The sequence below is a fragment of the Patiria miniata genome, unplaced genomic scaffold, assembly GCF_015706575.1.
Source record: "Patiria miniata isolate m_02_andy unplaced genomic scaffold, ASM1570657v1 HiC_scaffold_3, whole genome shotgun sequence".
NCBI lineage: Eukaryota > Metazoa > Echinodermata > Asteroidea > Valvatida > Asterinidae > Patiria > Patiria miniata.
The window spans coordinates 43155827-43181020 of NW_024037069.1; the positions used below are offsets into that span (position 1 = coordinate 43155827).

Consider the following 25194-nt stretch of genomic DNA (forward strand, 5'->3'; position numbering starts at 1 on the left):
TTATGTGTGCATATCATGCTGATGTCAAATGCCATGCCATCAATATTTTTTTCTACGCACAAGCCGCACATGCAAATTTCCACATAAAAATAACCAGGTTTACACAAACCCCTATCTCTGTCAAAACTCGACAGTTCACATACATGTGAGTACATGTACTTTTTGTTTTTCCATTTACATGTAAATTGAATTGATATTTTTATCATCAAATATCGACAAGTCTGAATATATTCATGAGAGGGAGTTTTGCATCGGGCTGATGTAAATTCAAACAGTCTACTCTTCACAAACAGGTTTTATATTGTAGCGGTATCAAAATATCAAATTGTAATTTTCTGTAATCCAAAGAGAGTCAAGCAGCCGCCTTGCGACTTTGGTAGCAGCCAGCATGTGACTACTTGTACTCGTGACTGTAACAATATAGCAAAGTCTGGCCAATTCATCAATTGTGCATTTTCAGCCCTCGGATATGATTTCGATTCAAAAACCAGATGCACATGTGACCTGTTAGAGCACAGACTGTGTGAAAACTCACTCGCTTTGTTAGGTACTGAATATCTGGGGCAGGTGGCAATTCCATGTTTCTCTTCATTTTTTAAGCAATATGATAACAGATATCACATGGACATTAAAATTTATGGCCTGGTTCTATTTTCTGTTCCTCCATAATATTTGATACATTGCACATGAAATATACCGGTACTCCGTGAACGGGCAAAAGTTCGGCAGAGTTTAATTGGGCCGTTGGAAGTTTATATTTTGGTCGCTTCCCAGGGTTCTAAAAATGACAGAAATATTCGGTACCTTGTCCAAAAACAGGTAAAAAGAACTGGAAATGGGAATGTGCATTAATTAATGGATAGTATGGAAACCAGGAAACAAATTGAAAAGCCCAAGAAGGCCAACCCCAAAATTCAAATCTCGACAGCTGCTGTTCAGATTTTTCATAAAGGTCCGCACGATAACACTACAACATTGGTGCATCAACACAGCAAGATACAAGTGTGTACAGTGAGCTCTATACGGTAGCTTGACAGCGAAAACTGCAATTTCATAAACGTGAAATATGTTCGTTTTCCCATGTAGCCTGGCGTTCAATTTTGAAAGTTCCCTGCAAATGGTATTCGAAACCTTTCTTTTTCACCGTCTGAGAAGTTACTAAGTTATTTGTAAAGTTGGTTACAGCACCCGATCCTATAATATGGAAACCGTTTCTAATATCAAGTCGGGTACTCGGGTGCGATGCACAGCCCTAGCTGGAACACATTATGTGCACCCAGAATAGGGATAACAAATTCACATGAGGGTCCACAGGTGAACAAACTTGTTTTCCAGTCGACAAATGGGAGCCAGATTTACAGTCATTTGTCAGCTAAAGTTTTGCCTAGGATGGTGTTTGGGAAAACTGTGGACCTAGTGTGGCCCTGGGAGGGGCTGGTGCATCATTTACTTCAGGGGTCTGCCAAGGGGATTAAAATCATGTGACCTTGTCCGAGGTCAATCCTTTCATCTATCAATGCCATCTAAAGCCCATGGCCCGTTGTCTGGAACTAAACACATACATGTATGTACATGGGCGCTGTTTTCTTTGCTCCATGTGTATTCTGTACATAGTCCACAAGTTCATTCAGAACATGTACATGTACCCGGTACGTGTTTAATTTGTATTCAGCTCGTGCATGGCTGTAGGCTTGCTGAAGTGGGGCTGCAAACGGCTATGAATGGGAAATTGGCGTGGGTTGGGGATCTAGACAGGTCTTTTATCATCGTCTGGGTCAAAGTGGAGAGCAAACTCCAACCTCGTACTTGTTAAATGTGGGTTGCTGAAAAAAAGGGCAGTTGGGAAATATCTTTAGCAGTATAAAACTTAGAGTGCTGGAAAGATGTTTTTCCTGTTTACATGAGTGTAAAATCAAATGTGTAGGCATTTCTACAAGGTCTTTTCGTCCATTGAAACCCGTCACATCCTTTTGTGGTTCCCAAATGCAAATGTTAGGAAATTGTAAAACCAAATGCTTCCTGCTTGGATGAAGGACAGTTTGAGTTGAACTTGCAACCGCATGACTGGCATCGTATTGTTTCAAATGAAATAGGGCCTATGTCTGGATGTCAGAAATGGTGGCTGAGGGGAGGGAATAGGGGGGGGGGGTTGGAGGAAGTGGAGGGTTGTTGGTAAAGTTACATTTTAAGCCAATGGGTACCATGCAACAGAAAGTGATATCTAAATGTACGGTAAAAGCTCGCCATTAAAAAAAGAAAACAAAAATTGTTCTTTGATAAGTAGCCTCTTTGGTTATTCGTTCTTCATTCTAAACTCTCATTCATTAAATTTCCCAACTACAGTTGTGCCACTATTTTTGGACCACTTCATCTATTGACCAATCCACTACTTTTCAGATAATCAGTAACACTGATACAATGCATACAGGCATGTACACGTGTATGATGAGTCACCCACTACACTAGCACACCCCTGAGTGAATGTCAAACAAGTCTAGAATCCATGCATTAGAATCTGTCCTATCCGCCCTGCTGTGCTGACAGTAAGGTATGCAGACTTGACAAGCAGCAAATGCATGTGATTTATAAAACGCTTCCCAGCCCCAGGGGATGCAGAAAAGAGCATGGGTGAGTGCAGTAGCGGACTAGTGCCTGGGGAGACAGGGGTCAAGACCAGGCTCAATGCATCACTGTGTGACAGACTGAAATATCTTCACCTGCTGCATGCTTACTACCAGGGCGTTATCATCACCAGATGATGTTTTGGGGGATCGCAGTCCTTCATGGCCAATTGTCCCTGCCTGATTTGATGGGGGCCAAAGGGTTTGTTCAGGCATAAAATTACCATGGTTTCGCTTTTCATCGTTTCAACTATGACTGCACATTACGTGTACATGTACACTGAACGTGTGTAGTTTGACATGACTGCACTAATCTTCAATTCACCATTGTTCACGGCAACAGGTGAATTCAATGCTTTCAATTTGAGTAAATGTGTGAATAATTTAGCAATGCAAACAAAAAAAACCTTGCCAGGCCAGTCATGAGATATAAGTACTCCTTCCTTTACATACCAGTACATGTAATAATATGGTATAAATTGCTTAGCTAGTAATGGCAAAACATTGTTGACAAACAAACAGCCCTGTATGCACGTTTCTTATGTTGAATCAAAAAGAGTTCCATATTTATATTAAACTAGGAACATTTGTTTAGTACATGGATCATTTTCATCAAGTTTACAAAAAAAAATGTTTTAAGAATTGTGTCACGTCTTTTGTGTTTATCCTAAAACCCAAACATGTGTAGCAATGACCTCAAGACTAGCCGAAATGTTAATACTCAAAGATCTACAATAAATACACTGTCAAAAGGAATGACTACCAGAGTTCAGTGAGATCGTGGTGAGACTGAGATGCTAGGCAGGGATTACACCTGCCTCAGTCTTAAGTAATCAATCAACAGTCCCTGTTTCCTAAATGAACAACTTCCGGGTTGGCCAATGTGGTTACTGAATAGTCTGCCTATCCACAGTCAACAAGATTGTCAAACAGAACTAAACAGATATGGCGAAGTGTCTGATTTTTATTGCAAACTTCCCGCATATTAACAATGCTCTTTTGTTCGTTTATTCCTGACTGCCAACTGCAAAACAAAAACCTCCACTGTGTTGATAAGGCATACTAGCCTTCATGATTTGCGTGTGACAATAAATAATACCAAATCACCTTGCCGCAAATGAAAAATGCGACGGGGAATTATAAATTATTCTGGTGTATGCACCAGAACAATGTCGGTTCCCTTTCATCCACGACAGAATATAATTAAACCATCAACTTTACACAAAAAGTAAAGCCAGCTGAATTATTTGACATTGGCAACATGTAGTTGGTGTGGAGTGCTTCGAGTGTGAACAAGCTGGAACTGTAACGCACAGTAATCAGGAATGCAACTGGGAAATCACCAAAAAAAGGAGGAAATTCAAATTTTTCCCAGACTTTGTACAGTGTTTTTCTATTTTCAATGGTACACATGGGAAGTAAAAAAACAGGAAATCAGCTGATCCGAGGACAAGTTGCATGCCTGAGTAATGTAAAACCAGCAAATACAAAAATGAGTTACAGTCAGAGAGTACACTTACATTAAAACATGTAAATATTCTTTGCAAATTCTCCCAACAAGTATTCCAATATGGTTTTCATGGATTCTCCGAAATTGCAAAGTGAGTACATGGATGTACATGTAATTTAGTGCTTCGAAAAATTTAACAATTTTATATTGTACTCTTGTTAAATTTAAAAGCTTGCAGGAATATATTTTAAGCAATCTACAGATGTGGGGGATTAAACTCAAGTTCCGCAGACATGACTAAGTAAACTATACCACAATGCACGTGTAGCCGGTAACCAGAGCACACAAAAGCATGGTGCAGCCATTGCAAAGTACCGGGGGATACACGCTACGTGCACCAACACATCGGCACTGAGACGGTGACCTTGGACCCGTAGACAACAATTGACTGTGAATCCAACAAAAGGACTTCATGTTTGTTCGGGTTCTTTGTCCCCGATTTCGGTCCTCCATTTCTTCTTTCTGTTTTTTTGGCGGGACAAACATTGCAACTTTAACTGACCCTTCAAACTTTTGAAGTGGCTTTTCAGTGCAGTGGCGGGAATTTTTTTTTATTGATCTATCGTGCATGTTCAGGTTGGGTGTGAGTGCAAGTACAAAGTTCGCTTGATATCGAAAGGATTGACAAATTAATTTTGCTGTTTCGAAAGAACTGACACAGATTGCATTATATGGTTGAAGATTTATTTATGCAGTGTAGGATTTGTACTATTCAATTTGTTAAGTATTATATGTTAAACCGTGCACGCTGTTCAATTTCATGTTACAAAATATATTGATGTGCGCCTTAAGCACAACATTGGTGGATACATGTGCTTAAATATACATTTATTTTATTATTATTATAAAATATAAAAATACTGGGTGGTTTCACATTTTGCAAAATCTCTTTCATTATCACAGGAAATTGAACAACTCATCACTTTTTCTTTAACTGATTCATTATCATATAATAACCCTTTTTTTTTAAAGGTTTGCATTTATGAAGTTTCCCCCGCAATTGGGGAAATGTTCCGTTCATGAAATGAAACCCAATGGAAGCGGGAAACCTCCGGGGGAAAAAATAGACAGAACAACCCTGACTCGTACAAATCGCTGATCGTGAATTTCTGCCTAAATATGGGCAAAAAGAAAAAGCCATCTTACATTTGACTGTTGTTACCTCAAGTCATGGTCCTCCAAATCCTGCCTAGAAAATCGATACCGTCTGGTGCCATTCATCAAATGCTCCGAGGCAAAAGAAGATGGGGGAGACGAACGAAATGAAAAACAGAAGAGCAAAAGAAAAAGGATACATCTTGATGACTCCGCTCTGAGTTCCGATGGCCAGAAGTTTCAGCTTGGGGTCATAGGCCAAGGCGCTGGGCTTGTGGGGAAATCCATGCTCCACAGTCTAAAATAAAAATCATAAATGAAGGGGATTAGAAAATGGGTGATATATCAAACAGAGTTAGGTATGCAGGGCATGTCGTTTTAGTTTGAAGGGGGGCCCGGGGGACAGATGGTCGTTAATCAAGCAGCGAATGTGTCATTGGGATTCTCCTGAAGAGGTGGCTAGGGAATTGAAGTGCGTGTTTGGCAGAAGGGCCTGGAAGTAATATTTCCTCCGATTATGGGCTCTGGACATTTGGCGAAAAAAAAGTGGATTTTTTTTTTCTTTTTCAAACTACAAGAGGGATGTGAAATATTCTTTGTATGATCACTGAGCAGATGTGGGATCAAATATAAAATGCTGCGCATTTCAAGCATAAAAGGTACAATTATACACTGCATTTTTCAACTTTAACCCAAAGCTTTTTTACTTGCAAGTTATGAGGACATGCACATGTACTTGTGCTGGAGTCCTCCCAGTCCATGGAATACTTTTGTCAGTTATTATGTATGACATTATGCCCCCTGTAAATTTATGTTGTCTTGCCCCTTCAGTATTATGATGATCGACAAGTTTATCAAGACTAAATCAGACTTGTCACTTGATTTTAATTTTGGTGAAATCCATCAAGCAATATGAAAAAAATATAATTTAGGGTGAAATGGACAGACTGATTGACATATCACAGACCCTAGAGCAAGGAACGGACAGTCAATAACCAGGTCAACGTCCCCATTCATTCATGATGACTGACTGTTGGCTGCACAGTAGCAATACCTAGGGCATGTTGTTGGCAATGTGCCCACTTCAAACTAGAGTGGTATTTGTACTCCATATGAGTGACTCAGTAATGTGTCATGGTAGTCGGTTTGCAGCCGACTATAGTATGAATGCAGACACTAATATATTTTAGAAGGGAGAAATATTAAACATAACCTAATCCAAACAAGTGTTTGTCAATAGATTTGAGGCATCTGCTCATGATACAACTCTTGCACGGAACCTTGCTGAATCCTACAAAATCCACCAGTGTGGAACCCATAGGCACATTTCTTGTAAGAAAAGGTCAAATTTTGAGTTCTACCTTCCTCAATCCTACAAATCCTCCAAAACATCTTTCAATTCTACAAAAGCCTCTAAAACATCCTTGTGCATTTTGGAAGACATGGCAGTTGGTAGGTTTGAACAAAACTCTAAAGAGCAAAAACTAAATTACTCCAATACAAAACCCAACCCCCTACACATTTCAGAGCTGAAAAATTCCTTTAGATATTTTCACGTAACGCGGATGAAAACCATGTTCGAACACTAAACTGAGCAACATTGGAGGGCAGATGTTAATCACGTCATTATCTAATGAAAACTGAAATACTTGAATATCAGTTGGAAAAAGCTACAACTCCATGTGTGGAACTTTGAACTTGAGGTCATTAACTAGGAATGCGATATTTGGTTTGGCACATGGATGTTTGAAGTGTAGTTAGCAAGGCTGCTGGCTGGGTACTTGGGTAGGCCAGACAATGTTTGCTTTCTTTTATGCTGATCATGAGGTACGTGTTACATGGACACAGTATCACTCAGGTGAGATGAGATAACTGAAAAATTATCAAACTAATGTATTGTTGATGTTAATAAGTTTTCACACATAGAAGTGTGGTTACTGGGGTAAGGCCAACAAAAAAAGTCTCCGGTTTCTGGTATGCGCGCGCGTCGCCGTAGCCATGCGCGTCGGCAAAATGAAAAAGGTTTTTTTCAATGAAAGATGATGTCTCAAAACCGCCAAACTCACTGGTTTGACTGGAATCCTGCTGCTGCACAATTTTAACGTGTTTTTAGATTGGGTTATGGTCGAGAATAAGCTTTATGTGGCCTCACTGGACTCCCATATATTTGCACTAAGTTTAGTCGGGCACCATTTGCAGTCATCAGCCGACATTTGAAGCAAAAAAAATCAGGTAAAAAAAAAAAAAAAGCCGCGTCGCCGCACCACTTTTTGGGCAAGCTCCATACCAGAAACCGGAGACTTTTTTTTTGGCCTAAGCTGTTTCAACATGAAGGCAAGGTCCTCAAGTTTAAAGCAAAGCGTTTTAATCAAGATGCTGTTCCAAAGTAAAAGTAGAATGAAAACTTTTAGGCAGAACAAATATTCAGGAAGTTTAATGCAGCCTTCTAGTTCTACTTCTAGTTCAATTTTAATTTTTTTGGAACCAAATGGTTTTGGAGTCTTAGATACTGCACGGTAACACATGGCAACCAACAAAACAATTGTGTTTGAAGAAATAAGATATTTTCCATTAGCCGGCATAATTTCTGTAAGACATTTTTTTTTCTTTTTCAAGTTCAAGTCCAGTTAATTAAATGTGATCCTGTTCAATACAACTCTTAAATTTCAGGGATCGGAGAGAATGTTGCATCCTGACGCCACTTTTTTCATCACCATCTCAATGGAGGTCGGTCATTGCAAAAATGTTCAAAACATAAATCTGGGACTGATAAACATAAATGACATACAAGTCCAAGTTTGTACTTTTGAAATTCGTCTTGACTCTCCATAGACTTTGTACACAACCGCTGAAGTGGTGTCTGGATACTGCATTCTTTCCCACGGATCTATAGGCCTACCACCATCTTACTTTGAAATAATTAAGATTACGACTACCAGTACCAGCACATTCAGACATTTGAATTCTAACACTCGGCCTCACCTTGTTGAATGCAAACAGCTCTTTCTGTAGCCTCTGCCGTTCAGCACTCGGTCCATGAGGCTTCCGATGGAAGATCCCCTTGATTTTACTTGCCATGGTTGCAAGAAAATATTATCCAATTGGTTATTCTCTACTCCTGCAATTTCAATTAGAAAAACAGACAATAAAGAATTGTTAACAAAAAAGGGAAGAAACGACTGCACCAGATGTCACTTGCTTGAATTGAAGAAATGGCAGCACTTTCACACAGCACCAGCACATGACATCAGTCCTGCCAAAAAAATCTTAACTTTTTAACTCAAATTGCCACGATCATGATAATAAACGTTACACAAAATTTGCACTGTTGTTGAACATGTTGTTGAAGTAACGTCAAGCAAAGAATAAAAAAAAACCCATAAAATAGGGCATAAATAACTATTAAAATGTTGTATAAATTTAAATCAATGGGGAACAATGTTTCCTGGCTCGATGCTCCAACACCGACATGACCGAAACAAAACGATAATCCATATCGCAACTGGTGAATACAAATTCCCGGTAAAATTCAAATTAGCCTCTTCCTTCATGTCCTTGTCATTCTCGTGTCATTTTCAATATCGTGATCTCCATTTAAAACGTATAATTTATGCAGTGAAATTCTTTTAAAATGGACATCATTTACATCAAACATTCAGATCGTAAGCAGCCTTTAGAATAGCGACAAAGCTGGTTTGAAAAATCTTGCCACATCTGCCGCGGACGAACGTTGGTAAGCACACGTGACATATGCGTGAAGTGGGTTGGGTCGGCTTCACAAACGGTTGCAAAAACCACTTGACACATGCACAGCATACTGGCAATGCAATACATTTCGTTAACGTGACTTACATGCGCCAAAACTGTCGCACAGACCCACAAAAAAACTCCCAACACCAGTATTTTAAATTGTTCTTACAGTGAACGACTTACCTGATTTTGCCACCAATTTACTAGATCCTAGGACATTTGCAAACTAGTGAAAATAAATGATTTTAATGAAGGCACATGGACACTCTCTATGCCCAATTCACAATAGGCGCAGCACGACAAATTTCACGTACACCATGCATACAGTACAACGCGCTAGCGGACTATACGTTTGATTTCATATTTTGGCCGCTCTACTGTCTAGTATACATCCGCGCGAAGATAAACCTTGAAAATGCAGACAGAAAGTATGTAAATTTTTCCTCTTAATTTTGCTAAAATATTATTTCAACTTATATATTTATTTCCCATGTTTCACTTATTTCTGTGTTTATTTATGATTCAAAGACGAAATTGGTCGAAACTATTTTTTTTTACAGTAACCCTCCGCATATGTAGTTAGTTGGAGAGTCACGTGACCTTTGACTTATTTGCATGAAATGGGCAAAATTTTGACAGTTTTACTGCCCTGTCGATGTCGTACAGAATCAAAAAGAATATTTATACAATATATATATTGATTGTAATAATTATGATTAGTCGAACTGCTAGTTATTTTACAAAAGAATGGCTTTAAATACAAAAAAAAGCTCTAATATTTTTTAAACTGTTTTTATGATTTAAAATCTTAATAAACACATGACATATGGTCCATAGTAATTGGGAAAAAAGGAAAGAAATTTAATGCAATTTATTATACATACCACAGATATTTTTAGTGTTCTTGTTCCTCGGATCATTTTACTTTGTGGAGGGTTTTGCGGTGTATGCTATGATGTACATGTACATTGTACATGTATAATGATTTTAGGCGCTTGCAGTCTGCGCTGCACAAACGGCAAACTTCATGATTATTCATGAGTCATTAAACAACTCCCGCGATGTGTCATTAAAATGCTGAAAACAACAACATGACTCACAGATGTAAAAATAACGGCTGATTCATGCATTATCCAGGGCCGAATGTATTAATCATCTGATGACTTCGCATGTACAATAAAATATCTCAAGTCAAAACAATACCTTGTAGATATGTACATTGTAATACATAATACATGTTACCAAAAGTATAAAATGAAAAGAAGTAGTCCCGGTTATGTTTTCTCATTGTTTTTAATCATTGCCCCAGCGCAGCATGTCTTTTGAATGAATCCGGATGTTACAAATACCACACCTATACACAAAGTCCATGCCTGTATTTTAATAATAAACTGCCGCTACAAATAATTTCGAAATTCGATAAGTTATCGAATTGGTAAATCCCTGGATGATGACATCATTTCGTTGGAATGTCAGGCATGCACGTGTACATGCATGTATTGTTATCTTTCTTTTTTTAACACTAAACAGATAAAATCATAGTACCATTTTAGCTTTTATAAACACATGTAACTTAAAATTTCAAGTTATTTTACTAGCCCCATAAATGTGGCCAATTTACTGGACTACAAAAACATGTCGAACTTTGTCAAATTTTGATTTTCACATTTAGGCTTTAGTTGTAGTTTATTTACGCTTTAGAAGCATACTCAGCCTCTTTATAGCGATAGATTCGTTTGGACACGTTTGCGTATCTAAATCCCAACACGAAATTACACGAAAAGTAGATGTCTGAAAAAGGGGGCATACATTTTATATCGCTATAAAGAGGGTGAGTATGCCTCTAAAGCGTTAATAAACTACAAATGAAGCCTAAATGTGAACATCCAAATTTTACAAAGTTCTACATGTTCAGGTACATGTTCCAAGTGTGGCCTTATTTACGGAAGTAATCCAGTAAATTGGCCACATTTATGGGGCTAATTATTTACTAATTTCTTTTTCAAACCAATTCTAAGTGGAATTAAGGAATAGTTAGTCCAATTTACAGTAACTTGGATTTAATGTTTCATGTTTCATTTCTTTTTAGAGTAAACGTACCTTTCAAAATAAATAAGACGAAAATGCAGACGTTATAATTTCATCTCATTTATAGCTTCAACGACTGTCAACTTATCATGAATGCTTAATATTTTCTTAAATGGCATTAATATCATAACTTTCGTTTCCTGTCACCATGAAACAAGGAATATTCGTTAAATGTTAATTTGTATGTTGTTGTTGCTGTTGTTGTTGTTTTCAAAATAAAATTGCAATATCACACAATTTGCCATAACCCTAACAGCACTGAAGCCTCCGATTTCAATATATATATTTTTCACACACCCTAATGAGTTGTGAAGGTGGCAAAATTATAAAAAAGAAAGGTCAACAAAATTGTTGTTTATGTGTATTTCGCCAACAACTTGAACAAGCATATATGGTAAGATAATTAAATATTTAACAAAATAACAATCAAGCAGAAGACAAAATATTTAAGTTCCAATTATTTTTCAATTGAAAATATCAGAGAAATATATTGTCACTTACCGTTTTGTATCTCGTATTCCGATCGAAATCTATGAGGCTGAAAATAATAATCCTTCAGAAAATCCCTTTAGGTTCGAATTCACACTGACAGTAATCTCTGAATATTCCCCGTAGCGACCACTGTTTCGACGAGCAATTATTTTAGTGTACCATTCGCATAAAGAGCTTTAAAAGTGTTGTTCTGCGAATTTATATTATTAATTTGCGTGTTAAACATAACAACGTACGCGGCACACGTTTCAGGGGACGCTAGGAACACCTGCCCCAAAGTGCTAGAGTACACAAACTTTGAAAAGAAGTGGTGATCAATGGACTAGTCCATTTTCTAGAAGGTGTTCCAAAATATTATGTCCATTGAAACTATTTGATTTGTCGTCCTATTAATCGGATTATAATGTTCAATTTGGTTTAAATAAAACATCATTATAATCATAATAGAATACAAATTTGATGAACTGTTCATTAGGGGTACCAACCTGTTGTCGTTTGACATGCAATATTCAGATGAACCAGTGCCACCCCTATTCAAATTAGGTGGTTTGATTTCGAACAGGCCATCTTCAATGCGCGAAGACCGTTTATTTTCATATGAATAATAGATACGTCTGGTTGCACCATTGTCACAGACAATGGTCACTTGACAGCCATTCGCGACCTGGAGATAAATACAGGGAATGCTCCGAGTTGCTATTGGTGAATTCGTTGCAGCAATGTTTATTTCAGTTGACTAAATGTCGGTCGATGTCTGTCTTTTTAGAACGTGAGGTTAGACCACAATGGTCAAGTGCACACACGTGGCCGAACAAAAGTACGACGCGAAAATAAATATTTTTTAAATATTTGAAATTCTGAAATGATTGATCATTGTGTAGAAAGGTCAACCCGGCGGCAGGAGTACAGTATGTCGTAAAAAATAATATGGAAGGCTTAATCAAATAGATTCACTAATTAAAAGTACGTTCATGAATAATTATAATTTATTATACAACACCTGAATAAATCCCCGTTATCTGATTGGTGGATCGTTGATCACATGTCATTGAATTATTCGTACCAACGCACGGCGCGCGCGTGGCGCGCAGAGCACAGTGCAATGGAAGTTCTATTGCACTGTGAATAAAACTTCCATTGCACTGTGTCACTGCTGCTGGTGGTTGTGCTGTTTTAAGTCGAGATAAATTGAATATGATTGTTCTCAACCTGTTGAACAGTTTGCATTAATATAAATATGATGAACTTGTTGAACTATTAAACAATTTTTAACCTGAATAAATTGGCTATTAAAAGTCAACCAATCAGATGACAAGGAATTATTCAGGTGTTATATAAAATAAATAATGAATGTTTCACGTTCGTGCAATGGAAAGAATAATTTCATTCATTTCATTCGGTGACAGATGAAATGTTCCATTCCACGAGGCGAACATTTCATCTGTCACCTCATGAAATTATTCTTACCATTGCACTCACAAACATTCATTATTTGTTTACTAACCTCTGGGCGCGCGGCCACACTCCCCCTATTTCAACGGAGGGCGCACTTTATTCATTTTGCTCATCAAACAAGTTCGAATGTAATCTATTTTCCCCCAGATGAGTAGCATACAACTCGGAGATCGAATTCACAAAATTTAAAAGGATGAAAACAAACTAGGTTTATGTAACTTTGACAATGTAATGTTGATACAATTTTCCCCAAACAAGGTGTAGATAAAGATACACAAAATCCCGAAGAACGATAATTAACACAAAAAGAACACAAACATTTTTAATATCACAAATCGTAAAAAATTTGGCGCCAAGTTGAACACCGAATTTCAAGGTGCACCTGGTAGCCAGTATGTTGTTTGTCCAGATTTCATATCGCGGTCGGCTTTGTTATAAAAAAATGTCAAGGCCAAAACGCGTGCTTTTGAAATTAATATCAAAAGATGATGATGGCCTTTAAAAGATAATTATGCATGCTGCAACCTCTCCAGAATTTGGCCTTGTATGTGGTTGTTGAACTGCTTTTGTCTATATTCACAAACAAAATGTTAGGCATTGCTAAGTCGTTCAAGGTTTAAAATTGTGTGGGTCTAATAAATGAATAAAAATGTGAATAGCCGTTATACATTTCAATATTTCTTCTCAACGGAATTGCCACGCGCATGCCAATCAAAATATTCAATGCGAACTTTTTGCAATAAATAGATTTCGTTTTGACGGCTATAATCAGACGAATCACAAAATACACCGACGTCAATAAAGACAGTTTTATCCGGATTAAGAAGATAAGCTTACCACGCGCTCTGTTGTGGCGGAGTGTGTGGTCGTTAAAAGGATTATCTTCATTGATTGAAAATAACGGTTTATGAATTAGGGATTAGTATAACGGGCAGTAGGGGACAAGCGGGACAAACAGGACAACGAACTTTTGTAGTGGAAACAGACAAAAGTACATGCAGCAGACTGAGTCGCAAGCGATATAAGCCATGGTTCAATGAGTACACGGTTACTTCGCAAAGCTAGCATATGGGATAACTCTGTTCGAAAACTTGGACAAATTATTGTAAAAATCCAAACTGAGGACAGTACAAAGTGTCAAAAACTCTCTCTAACACCCAGCTTGAACTTTGCAGATTCGCCAAGAAATGCTGTAGCTGGGGTGAGATTGGTAAATAAAAGCAACATTCTTTCTCACCAATATGACTTATTCGGCCGGGGTTATTGCCGGTTTCTAAATATGACATGGAATGCCTGAAAACAGTTCTATTCCCTTTGATGTGATGCCAGTGCATATCGCAGGAACTCCCTAATAAGAGCCTTGTTTGATTTATGGTGGACTGATCGGTATGGTTTGGGTAAATTTGGGTCAAGACATATTACAAAACAGCGCCCTATTGTAGTTTCCAACATGTCTATAAAAAAAGGCTAATGCGTCCAATTCTTAATTCTGGTTGGAAAGAAAGAATATTAGGGAAGGGTGGATGCAATTGCTTACCCAAGGACACAACACACTGAGCTGGATTCGAACTCCCGATCCTCAGATGATCACAAACCCAAACAACTAGGCCACACTCCCGAAATACAGTGCAAAACTACAAGAGATGCAATCCCCTAACTTTTCTGAACTGCGTGTCAAACTTTACTGTGTCAAAAATTGTAATTGGCATGAAGCTTGCTTGCCCCACCATTTTTGGTCAGCTACTTCAGCCGGACTCTTGCGTGGTGCATCAACACCGTGCACAACTTTTCCTAAAACATTCGAAATATACATACTAAATAGGGAGAATGGGAGGTAACTGTGATGGAACCCCCCCCCCTGCATTGTCGATATGCCCCTCCCACATGAGCTCTCTTGAGTTTAGACAAAGCGCCATCTTTACTATTCATGGTGCCAGTCGGCTAATGCTATATCACATCAAAGAAACAAGTCCTAGACAAATAGATAGTTCACTTTTAAAATTCTTTGTTCGTACTTTATTCTCTCATTCTCGCACTATGCGTGCTCTTCGTTTTCACAGATTTTCAAAGCCCCGCTAGAATTTCATCTCAAAAGTCGTAAGAACCGCAGACCTTATTTACAACGATTGCCTTGCATATAAATCTTCGTACAGGCATAACTACATTTGTACAATTGACATCCACAGATAAATATCAGACAATATAAAGGCACGTACATAATTATTTCCGATAATAATTACATCACACGATGGATTTACGTTGGAAAGTAAAGAACGAGGACGGCCTCTGTTGGAATGAAATAGAAATTAGCCTGTGCCATGCTGTTTATATCAGTATGTAGTTAAGTTTTGAACATGAGTGTGCGCGTTTACAATTGAGAAACTCTTTTGCAATTTTTTTTAGGAATATGTAACATTTTCACTTAATAACTCGAATTTCAACAGGGGTCAGCCCTCTATCCGTACATAAATGGGACAAATGTGTGCATTCGAATAATAATTAAGCCATTTGTATGAAATGGAATGACAAAACAAAATATGCTTAAATGCTTTATTTTAGAAAGTTTACAAACAGTTTGAGCCGACTACAAATCCTTGCTCAAGAATTTAAAAGGATTGGAATGTGAATAAGACGACGGAGAACTTTGTTTACATTCATATCACCAAGTTGATACAAATTTGATTGTCAATTTTTTTTTAATAACTGGAGTTTATGGGAATGTTTATATAACCAAATCTGCCAAGTATGCCCAGATAATCTACTTTTTTGCTTAACTAATTAGGCTTATGATTAAGCAAGTGTTTCAAAAAGCCAAGATCTGCCAATGTTAAGAAAATACGTACATTTGTAACCGCAATTGTTCATAAATTACTTTCAGTTGGAAAGTAGTCATTTCTGTAGTATGCGAATTAATGGAAGGCTTCTTTGTTTCTACAGCTAAAAATAATATTTTTAAGCTCACAGAAGCATCAATGTAAAAATTTGAATCAAAGAAAATAACAGAAAAAAACTTCTAAAAATATTACACTTTCCATTGAGCAAACTGTACAATTTGAACACATCTAAATAATTGCCTACATAACTCAACATTTTCATTTACAGCTAACACACACACACGCTTCAGAAAAAAATCAGGCAAGTATCAAGCAAATTAACAAAAAAAAAAGCACACAAAGCATAAGCTAATCTTGCACCAGATCTAAAAAAAAAATCCACGATTTTGAAAGAAGCGCTTGCAAACGTGTGTAAATTTTGGTCACTGTCATTGAAAAAGGTTCTAAAGAGACAAGAAAAGAACAATACTCCATGTTATCTCATGTGTTTACAGCACCAGCTGTATATGTACTACATTGTGTTACATTATATTTATCCTTTGATGACTGCAGATAATCATACAGTACTGGGCGGTTTTGGGCGGTACAGGGACGATTGGGTTAAACCAACTATTTTCTAGTACATGTAGTTTATGGTTTTGATATTGCGAGTTCATGCAAGATATCTTGAGAAATGTTGCTGCAAGGTACATTTTGTAACAGATGTAATTATTTAGTTGTAATTCATGAGCTACCAATAAAAAAAGAAACTTTTTCATGGGAATACAAGCCGTGAAGCACATATAACTATACTTCTCGCATCCGACATGCATTTAAGTTCTTGTGGAACTCCATTTAACTTATTTTAAACTTTCTTGCATATAGGTTCCTTAAACAATCCCTTTTAAATATGAAAATACGATCTTTTTTTTAAACTGATATTCATGATTGTCAATCTCTTTAATGTTGAGAAAAGTAAAATTCAGGCTTATTCCAAAAGTCAGGAACCAAACCTTTGAATGTATCTAGTTTCAAATAAACTTTTTTTTCAAATTCGTATTATTTTTCAAACTTCCTTTCAATTTGTTAATTCTTTACGCTCTCCAAATGCCACTCTGAAACATCATATTACACAAAGAAAAATATAATGAAAAACTGAACTCTATATATGACACACCTAAAGTTTGTTAATAACATTTTCAAGACTGAATTCACTGCACTGGAATTGTACATGTCCAGTACAATATTCTGTTAAAACCGTCAGCTTAAAATGAATTATGTTGAAATTTAGATATGTGGTGGAAATACATTTCACTATTAAAACGTCGATAATTGTGCAATGATATGGCTTCCTATAATTTGTTTTTCATGATTTTCAAATAACAATATCAATTCCAATAAAAAAGTTTTACAAATATGTACCTTTGTCAAGAGTACCATGAATAATAAAAAAAAATTACTAATCGCAGAATAAAAAACCTAAAATACAACTAAAACGGCTTTCAGGATTAACCTTTGGTTTGTCTGATTGGGTGGCCATTACTAATGAACCAATACTAAAAACAATAAAAGAATTTGGTTTTTTTTGGTTGTGTTTTACCTTTTTTAAATTTTTATTATCTTAAACTTTCAAAATTTCAAATTTTGTCAATATGGAAAAAGTGAGATGTTGAAAGATTGGTGCTATCAGACAAACAATTGTTTATCGTCATCTACACGAATTTGAAAAATTGTCAAGCAGATAAAAAACTGGTGAAAAAGATTTTACTATTCAATTGTATTTGCACATTCGGCGGCCATGTTGAGGGCCCCTGATGTCAGGGATGTTGATGTAGGAACCTCCAACATGGAGACACATGCAAACCCTCTATTTAGTACTAGGAGGACAGTACTGCAATACAAACACCCGATTAACCAGTTCGTGCTGGGATTATTTTGACATTGACCGGACCCTGGCGCGGGATTGTTTTTCACGAACCTCAATGCCAGACGGATTCAGGCCGTCATCTGCGGGTAGCACACCCTGATATTTCCGGCCTCGCTTGCTGCGAGCGGGTTGCAAACAGATATTTCCGGCCTCGTTTGTTGCGTGTTTATCCGTCATCTAATCCGAATACCGCAAAACCTTTGTATGCATACACGTCATCCAAAGAGAAATGGTTAACTGTTTTTTTTAACAAGGAGTACTCCATTAAAATAACCCAAAATTTTGTCCAGCTCATAGCATGTTTGTTCAAAAATTAATATTTCAAATCTATATCTTGTCAATTTTCTTTATCAACAATTTCATTTATAAAGCTCTGTATTTCATATAAAAATACTTTACACACTTGAATCAAATCATGTGATTTGTTTTGAAAGCCTGATGTTCATAACACATTGTCTAAGCAGAGGAATCTTTCCTGGAAGTGTTATAATGCGACTAGAAATCCTCCATGTAATTTGCATACTTAAAACAGTACAAATTATCATAATTTTTGTACTGTGGATAACAAAGTCGTACAATAGTAACTGTTTTGATCCCCCAAAAATTAGGAATTTTCAGTGTTAACACTGTGTACTCCACACACCAAAGAGACTGTGTGAAAAATACAAGAGTAGGATTCAAACCAAACCTATTTTGTTTAAACAGAATTTGACGTCATCCTTAGTAACCAAAAATAGTAAGTTTTGATGATTAAAGAAGTACATGGTTTGATTTTGCCTACAGGTACTCAAAAAGCACCATGCCTAAACCAGTTTAATCCTGTGTGAGTGTAGCATTCCCTTTATTTTCAAACTGTTTCAAAGTTACGGCTTTTTCCAGGGAAAAAAATCTGTAACCGCTATTTAATTTGGCATTGAACAAGTTTGTGCATGATCTGTTGACAATACTAACTTTTACAGAACATTTCTTCCCGATTGTTTTTCCGAAAAAGGGCCAACTTCACTCAGCTGCTTCACTATTTAGAGCAAAAATATTACATTAAGTCGAGTAGAAACATAGTGGCATTTGCATGGCCAAGATATGCTCAAGCTTGTGTGCGTATGGACATTTGTGCTACGCAAAGGATATTTGTTTTTTTTGCTGTGCTCACTGATTGCGGTCTCCATAAACCGGAGCTAAAACTGGCGGGTATGCTTGTAACAAAACCCACAAGATTGTTTTTCCTTCCAAAACATTTCATCACATTAGAATGCTGTTCCCGATTTATTGGTCCAGAATATTACAGTGAATGGAGTTTACTTCATGTTTTTTTCGCCATTCACCCACACTGACACTACCCACAAAGAGAAAACCTGGCACTATGCAAAACCTAGATAGAAATTCTGATATGAAAAATAAGATTTCTGTCTTCTTTGAGGGACCTATCGTCACGTGTTTGGATCCACGCTCATAAGCGACGCCATGCTGCCGTGCCGCTTGGGTCTGATCTCCAAGAGTCCCGGGTTACTGTCTAAGATTCTGGCAAGGATGCGGCCGATGTACTCCCGCAGGTCTCGATTGAGTTGCTCCTCCTCACGTAAGGCTTGCATGATCTGAAGGAAAAGGAAGATTTATTGTCAGGTGCTTTCTTTTCCTCTTATTTTACTACAACTATTTAAATATGAGAGTTGTAGTTTAGTCAATCAAAACTAATCACCAATCGATCACAAGTCAAATCACAAGTCAACAAAGGTCGGTCTAGTCAGGTCACAAGTAAACACAAGATGAAAACGGCAAAGATTTGGGTTTTTTTTCTCAGTGCATCAGTGAGTGTTAGGAAAAAAATGGAATTTATGTGAGGACACCGGTGTTGTAGTATTCATACTTGTACTAGTACTCATACTTGCAAAAAAAAATTACCTCCACTCAGTGTTCTCCAACTTAAAAAAGTTAAAGGTTGGTGCGCCTTCAAAAAGCGGAAGGGAGGGGGGCGCTACACATGTATGTTAGGGCGCTGTTTGCAGTCATACATTTCTTTATGCTAGGGGCGCTATTTGCAGATGAACATGTAATTTATGTATGGGTAACGGCTTCTAGGCCATTTCTAATACAGTAAAGTACAATAGTGGTTCAGCATCATCTTTTTTTAATACATCAGTGACCAGGGACTCTGAGGCAGTTTGGCCTTGAGACTTTTGACCTGATGGATTGCTACAATGGGCAGGCTTGTCACTGACAAGTGTTGCATGTTACTGCTTTTGGCAGAGTTTCTGGCCAAAATATACCCTGGAGGGTAAGGGTAGTCCCACTTGTTTGTCTTTTTTATTATTTTTTTCATTTAATTTTTAAAGCATGGCCGCAACTTATGAAGCTTGGCAGGTGTCTCAGAAAGCATGGCGGGGCACCGGGTTATTTTTACAGGTTGGAGAACACTGTCACTCATACTCGTAACAGTGTTGTAGTCGAGTCCATCACAAGTCCAGTCACAAGTCCTTTCATAATTCCAGTCACAAGAAACGGGATGAACAATAACAAAGGAATGCTTTTGTAATAGTCCTTCAGAGACTGAAGGCTTTATGATGGACTTGTGAAGGACTTGTGATGGACTTGCAGGGACTTGTGATGGACTCGACTACAACACTGACTCAAAAACCAGTTTTCTACTGCTCGGGAGGCTTCTGCATTTGTCTAATGCCTAGCTTGACAGCAGAAAGCCTTTGAGAACACGTGACACATTGAAATTTGCTCCTACTTGTAAAAAGCACTCGTAATACTTGTACTCACACTGGTACTTGGGTACACTTTTCGGTACTCGTACTCATACTCGCACCAATGGACAAAAATTTGCTTTGTAATCGTACTCATACACATGACAAATTACTCGTACTCATGTCAAAGTACTCAAAGTCACAGAAATGTACTCAACAACAACACCGGAGATCACCCAGAATGGACTCGAGATATAAATATTGGCAATGTTACCAAGGTGAAAAGGGGAAAAGGGCAGCGAACTCTGGTTTCAAGACTTACATCATCTTTGGATGATGTCTCCAGCTCTGATGCGAAGGATTCAGACCTGGTGGTCCCCCTGTGTAGCAGGCTGTGGCCGATATGGAAGCCGTCATTCAGCATCTGGGCACTCATCTCTTCATTGCTCTCTCGTAAGTTGGCGTTTTCCTGGTGAAGTAAAGACCAAAAGGTCCAATAATTGGAAATGAAAACAGACAGCCACTGCACTACACAACTGCTGTAATAACTCAGAAAATTTCCAAACGAAACTTGGTATAGCCTGTGAGGCATAATTAAATGGCACTCACACAGACATTGAGACCAAAGAGCTAATCTTGAAGTCTTTACCTTCTCGAGTCTCTGTAACTCACCACCGTGTCTGAGTAATCGACTGGGCAGGTCTGAGATGCTAGGGCTTCTAATCAAGCGGTCGCAAAGCTCGCAGAGGGACATATAACAGAATGACACACGAACAGACACAGAGACCGACAAACCCAATCTTGAAGTTTTGACCTTCTTAAGTCTCTGTAACTCATCACTGAGTTCCGAGTATCAACTGGGCAGGACTGAGATGCTGGGGCTTCTCAGGAGGTGAGCGACATACTCACAGAGGGACGTATAACAACATGACACACAAACAGACACAGAGACCAACAAACTAATATTGAAGTTTTTACCTTCTTGAGTCTCTGTAACTCCTCATTGAGTTCCGAGTATCGACTGGGCAGGTCTGAGATGCTGGGGCTTCTCATCAGGCGAGCGCCATACTCACGCTGCTCAAGATTCTCTCGTCTCAGTTCCTCAAGCTCCCGAGATAAATCTTCCACAAGCTGGAAATTTTCAGACAAAAAATATTAATAATAATGTAGAGCTAATATAGCATTTTATACTCACTTTTTTAAGCCTGTTTATCGCGGAATTAGATCAGTATTCATGCAGTTCAAGATCAGTACAATCTGTTTTCTACCCTCATAAGTACCCATTTATAATCTCGGGTGGAGAGAGGCCATCAAGTAAATTGTCTTGACCAACAACAAAAATTCATGACTCCTGATAAGCGAAGGAGAGTAACGTTGACAAATCTGTGATTCCAGGCTTTTTAGTGTATTAACCAGTTCACGCCGGGATTATTTTGACAAGAACGGAACGAGGCGCGGGATTACTTTTCATTCGACCTCAAGCCAGGCGGGTTGAAGCCATCACCCTCGGGCAGCACACTCATATTTCCGGCCTCGCTCGCTGCGAGCGGGTCACTGACAGATAGATATTTCCGGCCTCTCTCCCTGCGTGTAGCTGTCATCTGTTCCGAATACCGCAAAAGTTTTGAAGTGTATACACAGCCTCCGGCGCGAACTGGTTAAACTCTTATCCTTCAAAATTGACCAGAGTTTTTGGAGGATTTTGCATGACTAAGGAAGGCTATGTCCACTCAATCTTACTTTACATAAGCATGGATATCCCTTGAAACCCAGCACAGAAAGAATGTGCAAGAAGGATCCTGCAGAATTGCTGGTTTGGGCGGATTTAAGGAAGTCATGTTGCAAAAACGTAAAGAGTGCAATAAATGTGGGAAAGTTACAGCGAATTTACATGTACAATTTCAAGTGACTTACCACATTATTGGCTTTCAGAGTTTCTTTCATTTCCGTTCGTTCTCGTCTGTGACCGTCTTCCTTCTGTTGGTACTCCATGGACAGAGCCAGCCACTTATTGTCCAAGTCTAGCACCTGGGCTTCTAGCCTGCTGTTCTCCTACAAGAAAAGGGGCAGAAGGGTTAGATGAGGGATCTGACTATTTCACCATGGCAATCATGGCCATTTTCCAAATCTTGGCCTTTTTTCATCTCTGGCTGCAGAATAAGTAGAAGCTCTTTGCACAACTTCCACACAGGCCAAGCTCGCTACCCCCACTGACCGATAAGCTTATTTGGTTCCAATGTGGTAGACATTTTGGGGAAAATAAGGAAGCATTCTGCCTGATCAGATTTATTAAAGTACCTGTTTAAGGTGTTCTATTTGTGTCTTTAATCGCGACGTTTCTGTCACATGCTGGTTCTTCTCGTCTTCAAGGACTGCTATTCTGTTGGCACAAACAAAAAATAATAATTATCAAAAATTAATATAATTCATACCCCAAATGTCGATAGCATTTCATATTAACTGGTGATAATTTTAAGAAAAATGGAAACTCATTTTGAAAATATGATATCAGCCAATGTAAAATTAATAAATAAAATGTGACACATGTGTAAACTGCTATTTTATTTGCACTTGGGTTAAAAAACCCTAAATTTGTTCCCCGATTTCACCAAACTGTACGCAATGGCCAAACTCCACTTGTGCCACATTTTATTGCATAAATTACGCAACATTTCACACTGTGCAACATTTCACGCTGCGCAACATTTTTAAAATGTTGCACAGCCACACTGAGTTTTTTAAAAATCTATCATGAATGTACTGCACAGCAGCGCAACAAATTTGTTGCGTAAATCCTACAAGAAATCAGCTGCAGGCTTGACGAAATGAGTCATAGCTGACCTCTAGTTATCATTGCCATCTTACAAAGAAAAAAAGAAAGATTGTAGCTGACCTGTTTGTTAAGAACTCTATCTGTTCCTCCATCTCTTTTTCTTTCTTAGTCTGAGGAGATAAAAAGAGAGAAAAATAAGAAAGAAGCAAGGGTAAAATTGATGGACTTGAATGACGACTGCTAGTGAATGCTGGTGACATTGCACAATATCGGTATTCCAAAAGAGTATAGTGCACAGCAAGATTCGACGATTTTTTTCTTCTTTTCGGGATAATCCGCGGCAGATAAATGCACACAAGGCCATGGGGGACATGATAACCAAATCTGCATTCTGTGAAATTTTTTGTGCAATTGGAAAAAAAATGGAACTTTCGTTCGCACACAAGTTTTGACACACAAGACACCTAGAAACACTTCGCTGTCCAAAGGTTTTTAGCAAAATGTTATACTTCAGAACATGATGATCTCTTCAACTTTACTGGTATCCCACTATGCTTCTGCACGCATACGATGACATTTTTATCCCGAAAGAAAAATCGGCAAATCTTGATGTGCGCATGCGCAGTTGGAATACCAAACTCGTTTATTGTGTTGACTGCTCTAAGAAAATAGTTTTTATGTCTCTGGATTCGTTCATCTTCTCGATCTAAGAAAATAGGACGACATGTTATAGGATCAGTGCACAAAGTACCCCCTCAATGGTAAGAAAAGGAGAGTTGGGGGAGATCACCGGGTGGGGCATTCCAACGCATTGTCAATGGCGCCTGCGTTTGACGCTCACGCTAAGTCACTATGGATTTGTGCACATTCAAAATAAAATTGGTTGTTTGTCCCTCGCTCTACAAGCATGCGGACCAGCATGCACAGACGTTGTGTCCTTTCCACTGGGATCTCAAAGTGGTTGAAAAGCGCCCTCTCTTGTTTATGAACGGAGCCAATACAATGTTTAATGTCAGCCTGCTCTCTCAGAGTGAGCCATCATGTTTGTGGGAGATTTCAGTAAAAAATTATGGTTTGTGGGGGAAATCAGTAAAAAATTATGGTGGGAGGGGATCCTGACTTCAACGACAAAACATTATCAATTCCAACCAAAAAGTGACTGCAAATATTTCAGATGTCAGAATAAATAAGACACAGCTTGGGTGACTTAAGATTCAACACGGACGACTGAAATGTGACCAGATTTGAAATGGGACCCAACTGAAGTGGTTGGATTTCTTACCATGGTGTCTTTATGTCTCTTGATTTGTTCATCTTCTCGCTCTTGATGCCTCATCTCTGCTTCCCGGATTTGTTCCTCTAGGCTCTGGACTCTGTGATGATAAAGACAAATAATCCAATATGACTAATTAACACAGGTATCTGAATACTGCCTGCCTGACAGACACCACACAAGTTCATGTACACACGTCAGTGTTGTAGTCCAATACATTTTCATGAGTACGAGTGTGAGTATGAGTACTTTGCCATGAGTACGAGTGTGAGTATGAGTACTTTGCCATGAGTACGAGTGTGAGTATAAGTACTTTGCCATGAGCACGAGTACGAGTACCGGTACTTTGCCACGAGTACGAGTGTGAGTATGAGTACTTTGCCACGAGTACGAGTGTGAGTATGAGTACTTTGCCACGAGTACGAGTGTGAGTATGAGTACTTTGCCACGAGTACGAGTGTGAGTATGAGTACTTTGCCACGAGTACGAGTGTGAGTATGAGTACTTTGCCATGAGTACGAGTGTGAGTATAAGTACTTTGCCATGAGTACGAGTACGAGTACCGGTACTTTGCCATGAGTACATGTGTGAGTACGAACTAGTACTTTGCCAAGAATATGAGAACAAGTACTTTGTCATGAGAACAAGTATGATCTGAGTACTTTGTCATGAGTACGAGTACAAGCAATTTTTCCAATGAGTACGAGTAT

At 38.3% G+C, this 25194-nt stretch overlaps 2 protein-coding genes across 14 annotated transcripts in view; both read right to left on the minus strand.

The window, feature by feature from the left end:
• Nucleotides 1–11823, minus strand: part of LOC119738270 (LLGL scribble cell polarity complex component 2-like) — an 83203-nt gene extending 71380 nt beyond the window's left edge. For 4 of the 9 annotated variants that reach the window (XM_038213103.1, XM_038213108.1, XM_038213102.1 and 1 more), the window contains exons 1-3: nucleotides 9160–9323; nucleotides 8209–8344; nucleotides 5427–5524 (exon numbers count right to left, since the gene is read on the minus strand). In XM_038213103.1, the coding sequence (XP_038069031.1) occupies nucleotides 5427–5524; nucleotides 8209–8304 (194 nt within the window). In that variant the 5' untranslated portion in view covers nucleotides 8305–8344; nucleotides 9160–9323. Of the gene's footprint in view, nucleotides 1–5426; nucleotides 5525–8208; nucleotides 8345–8872; nucleotides 8986–9159; nucleotides 9324–11565 lie in introns of those variants that run through there. The other 5 variants (XM_038213106.1, XM_038213104.1, XM_038213107.1 and 2 more) reach the window with 3 other exon arrangements.
• Nucleotides 11824–14996: 3173 nt separating this feature from the next.
• Nucleotides 14997–25194, minus strand: part of LOC119737276 (rab11 family-interacting protein 4B-like) — a 51203-nt gene continuing 41005 nt past the window's right edge. For all 5 annotated transcript variants that reach the window (XM_038211486.1, XM_038211487.1, XM_038211488.1 and 2 more), the window contains 7 exons: nucleotides 24494–24584; nucleotides 23332–23381; nucleotides 22737–22818; nucleotides 22353–22490; nucleotides 21417–21569; nucleotides 20761–20907; nucleotides 14997–19343 (listed from right to left, as the gene is read on the minus strand). In XM_038211486.1, the coding sequence (XP_038067414.1) occupies nucleotides 19179–19343; nucleotides 20761–20907; nucleotides 21417–21569; nucleotides 22353–22490; nucleotides 22737–22818; nucleotides 23332–23381; nucleotides 24494–24584 (826 nt within the window). In that variant the 3' untranslated portion in view covers nucleotides 14997–19178. The remainder of the gene's footprint in view (nucleotides 19344–20760; nucleotides 20908–21416; nucleotides 21570–22352; nucleotides 22491–22736; nucleotides 22819–23331; nucleotides 23382–24493; nucleotides 24585–25194) is intronic.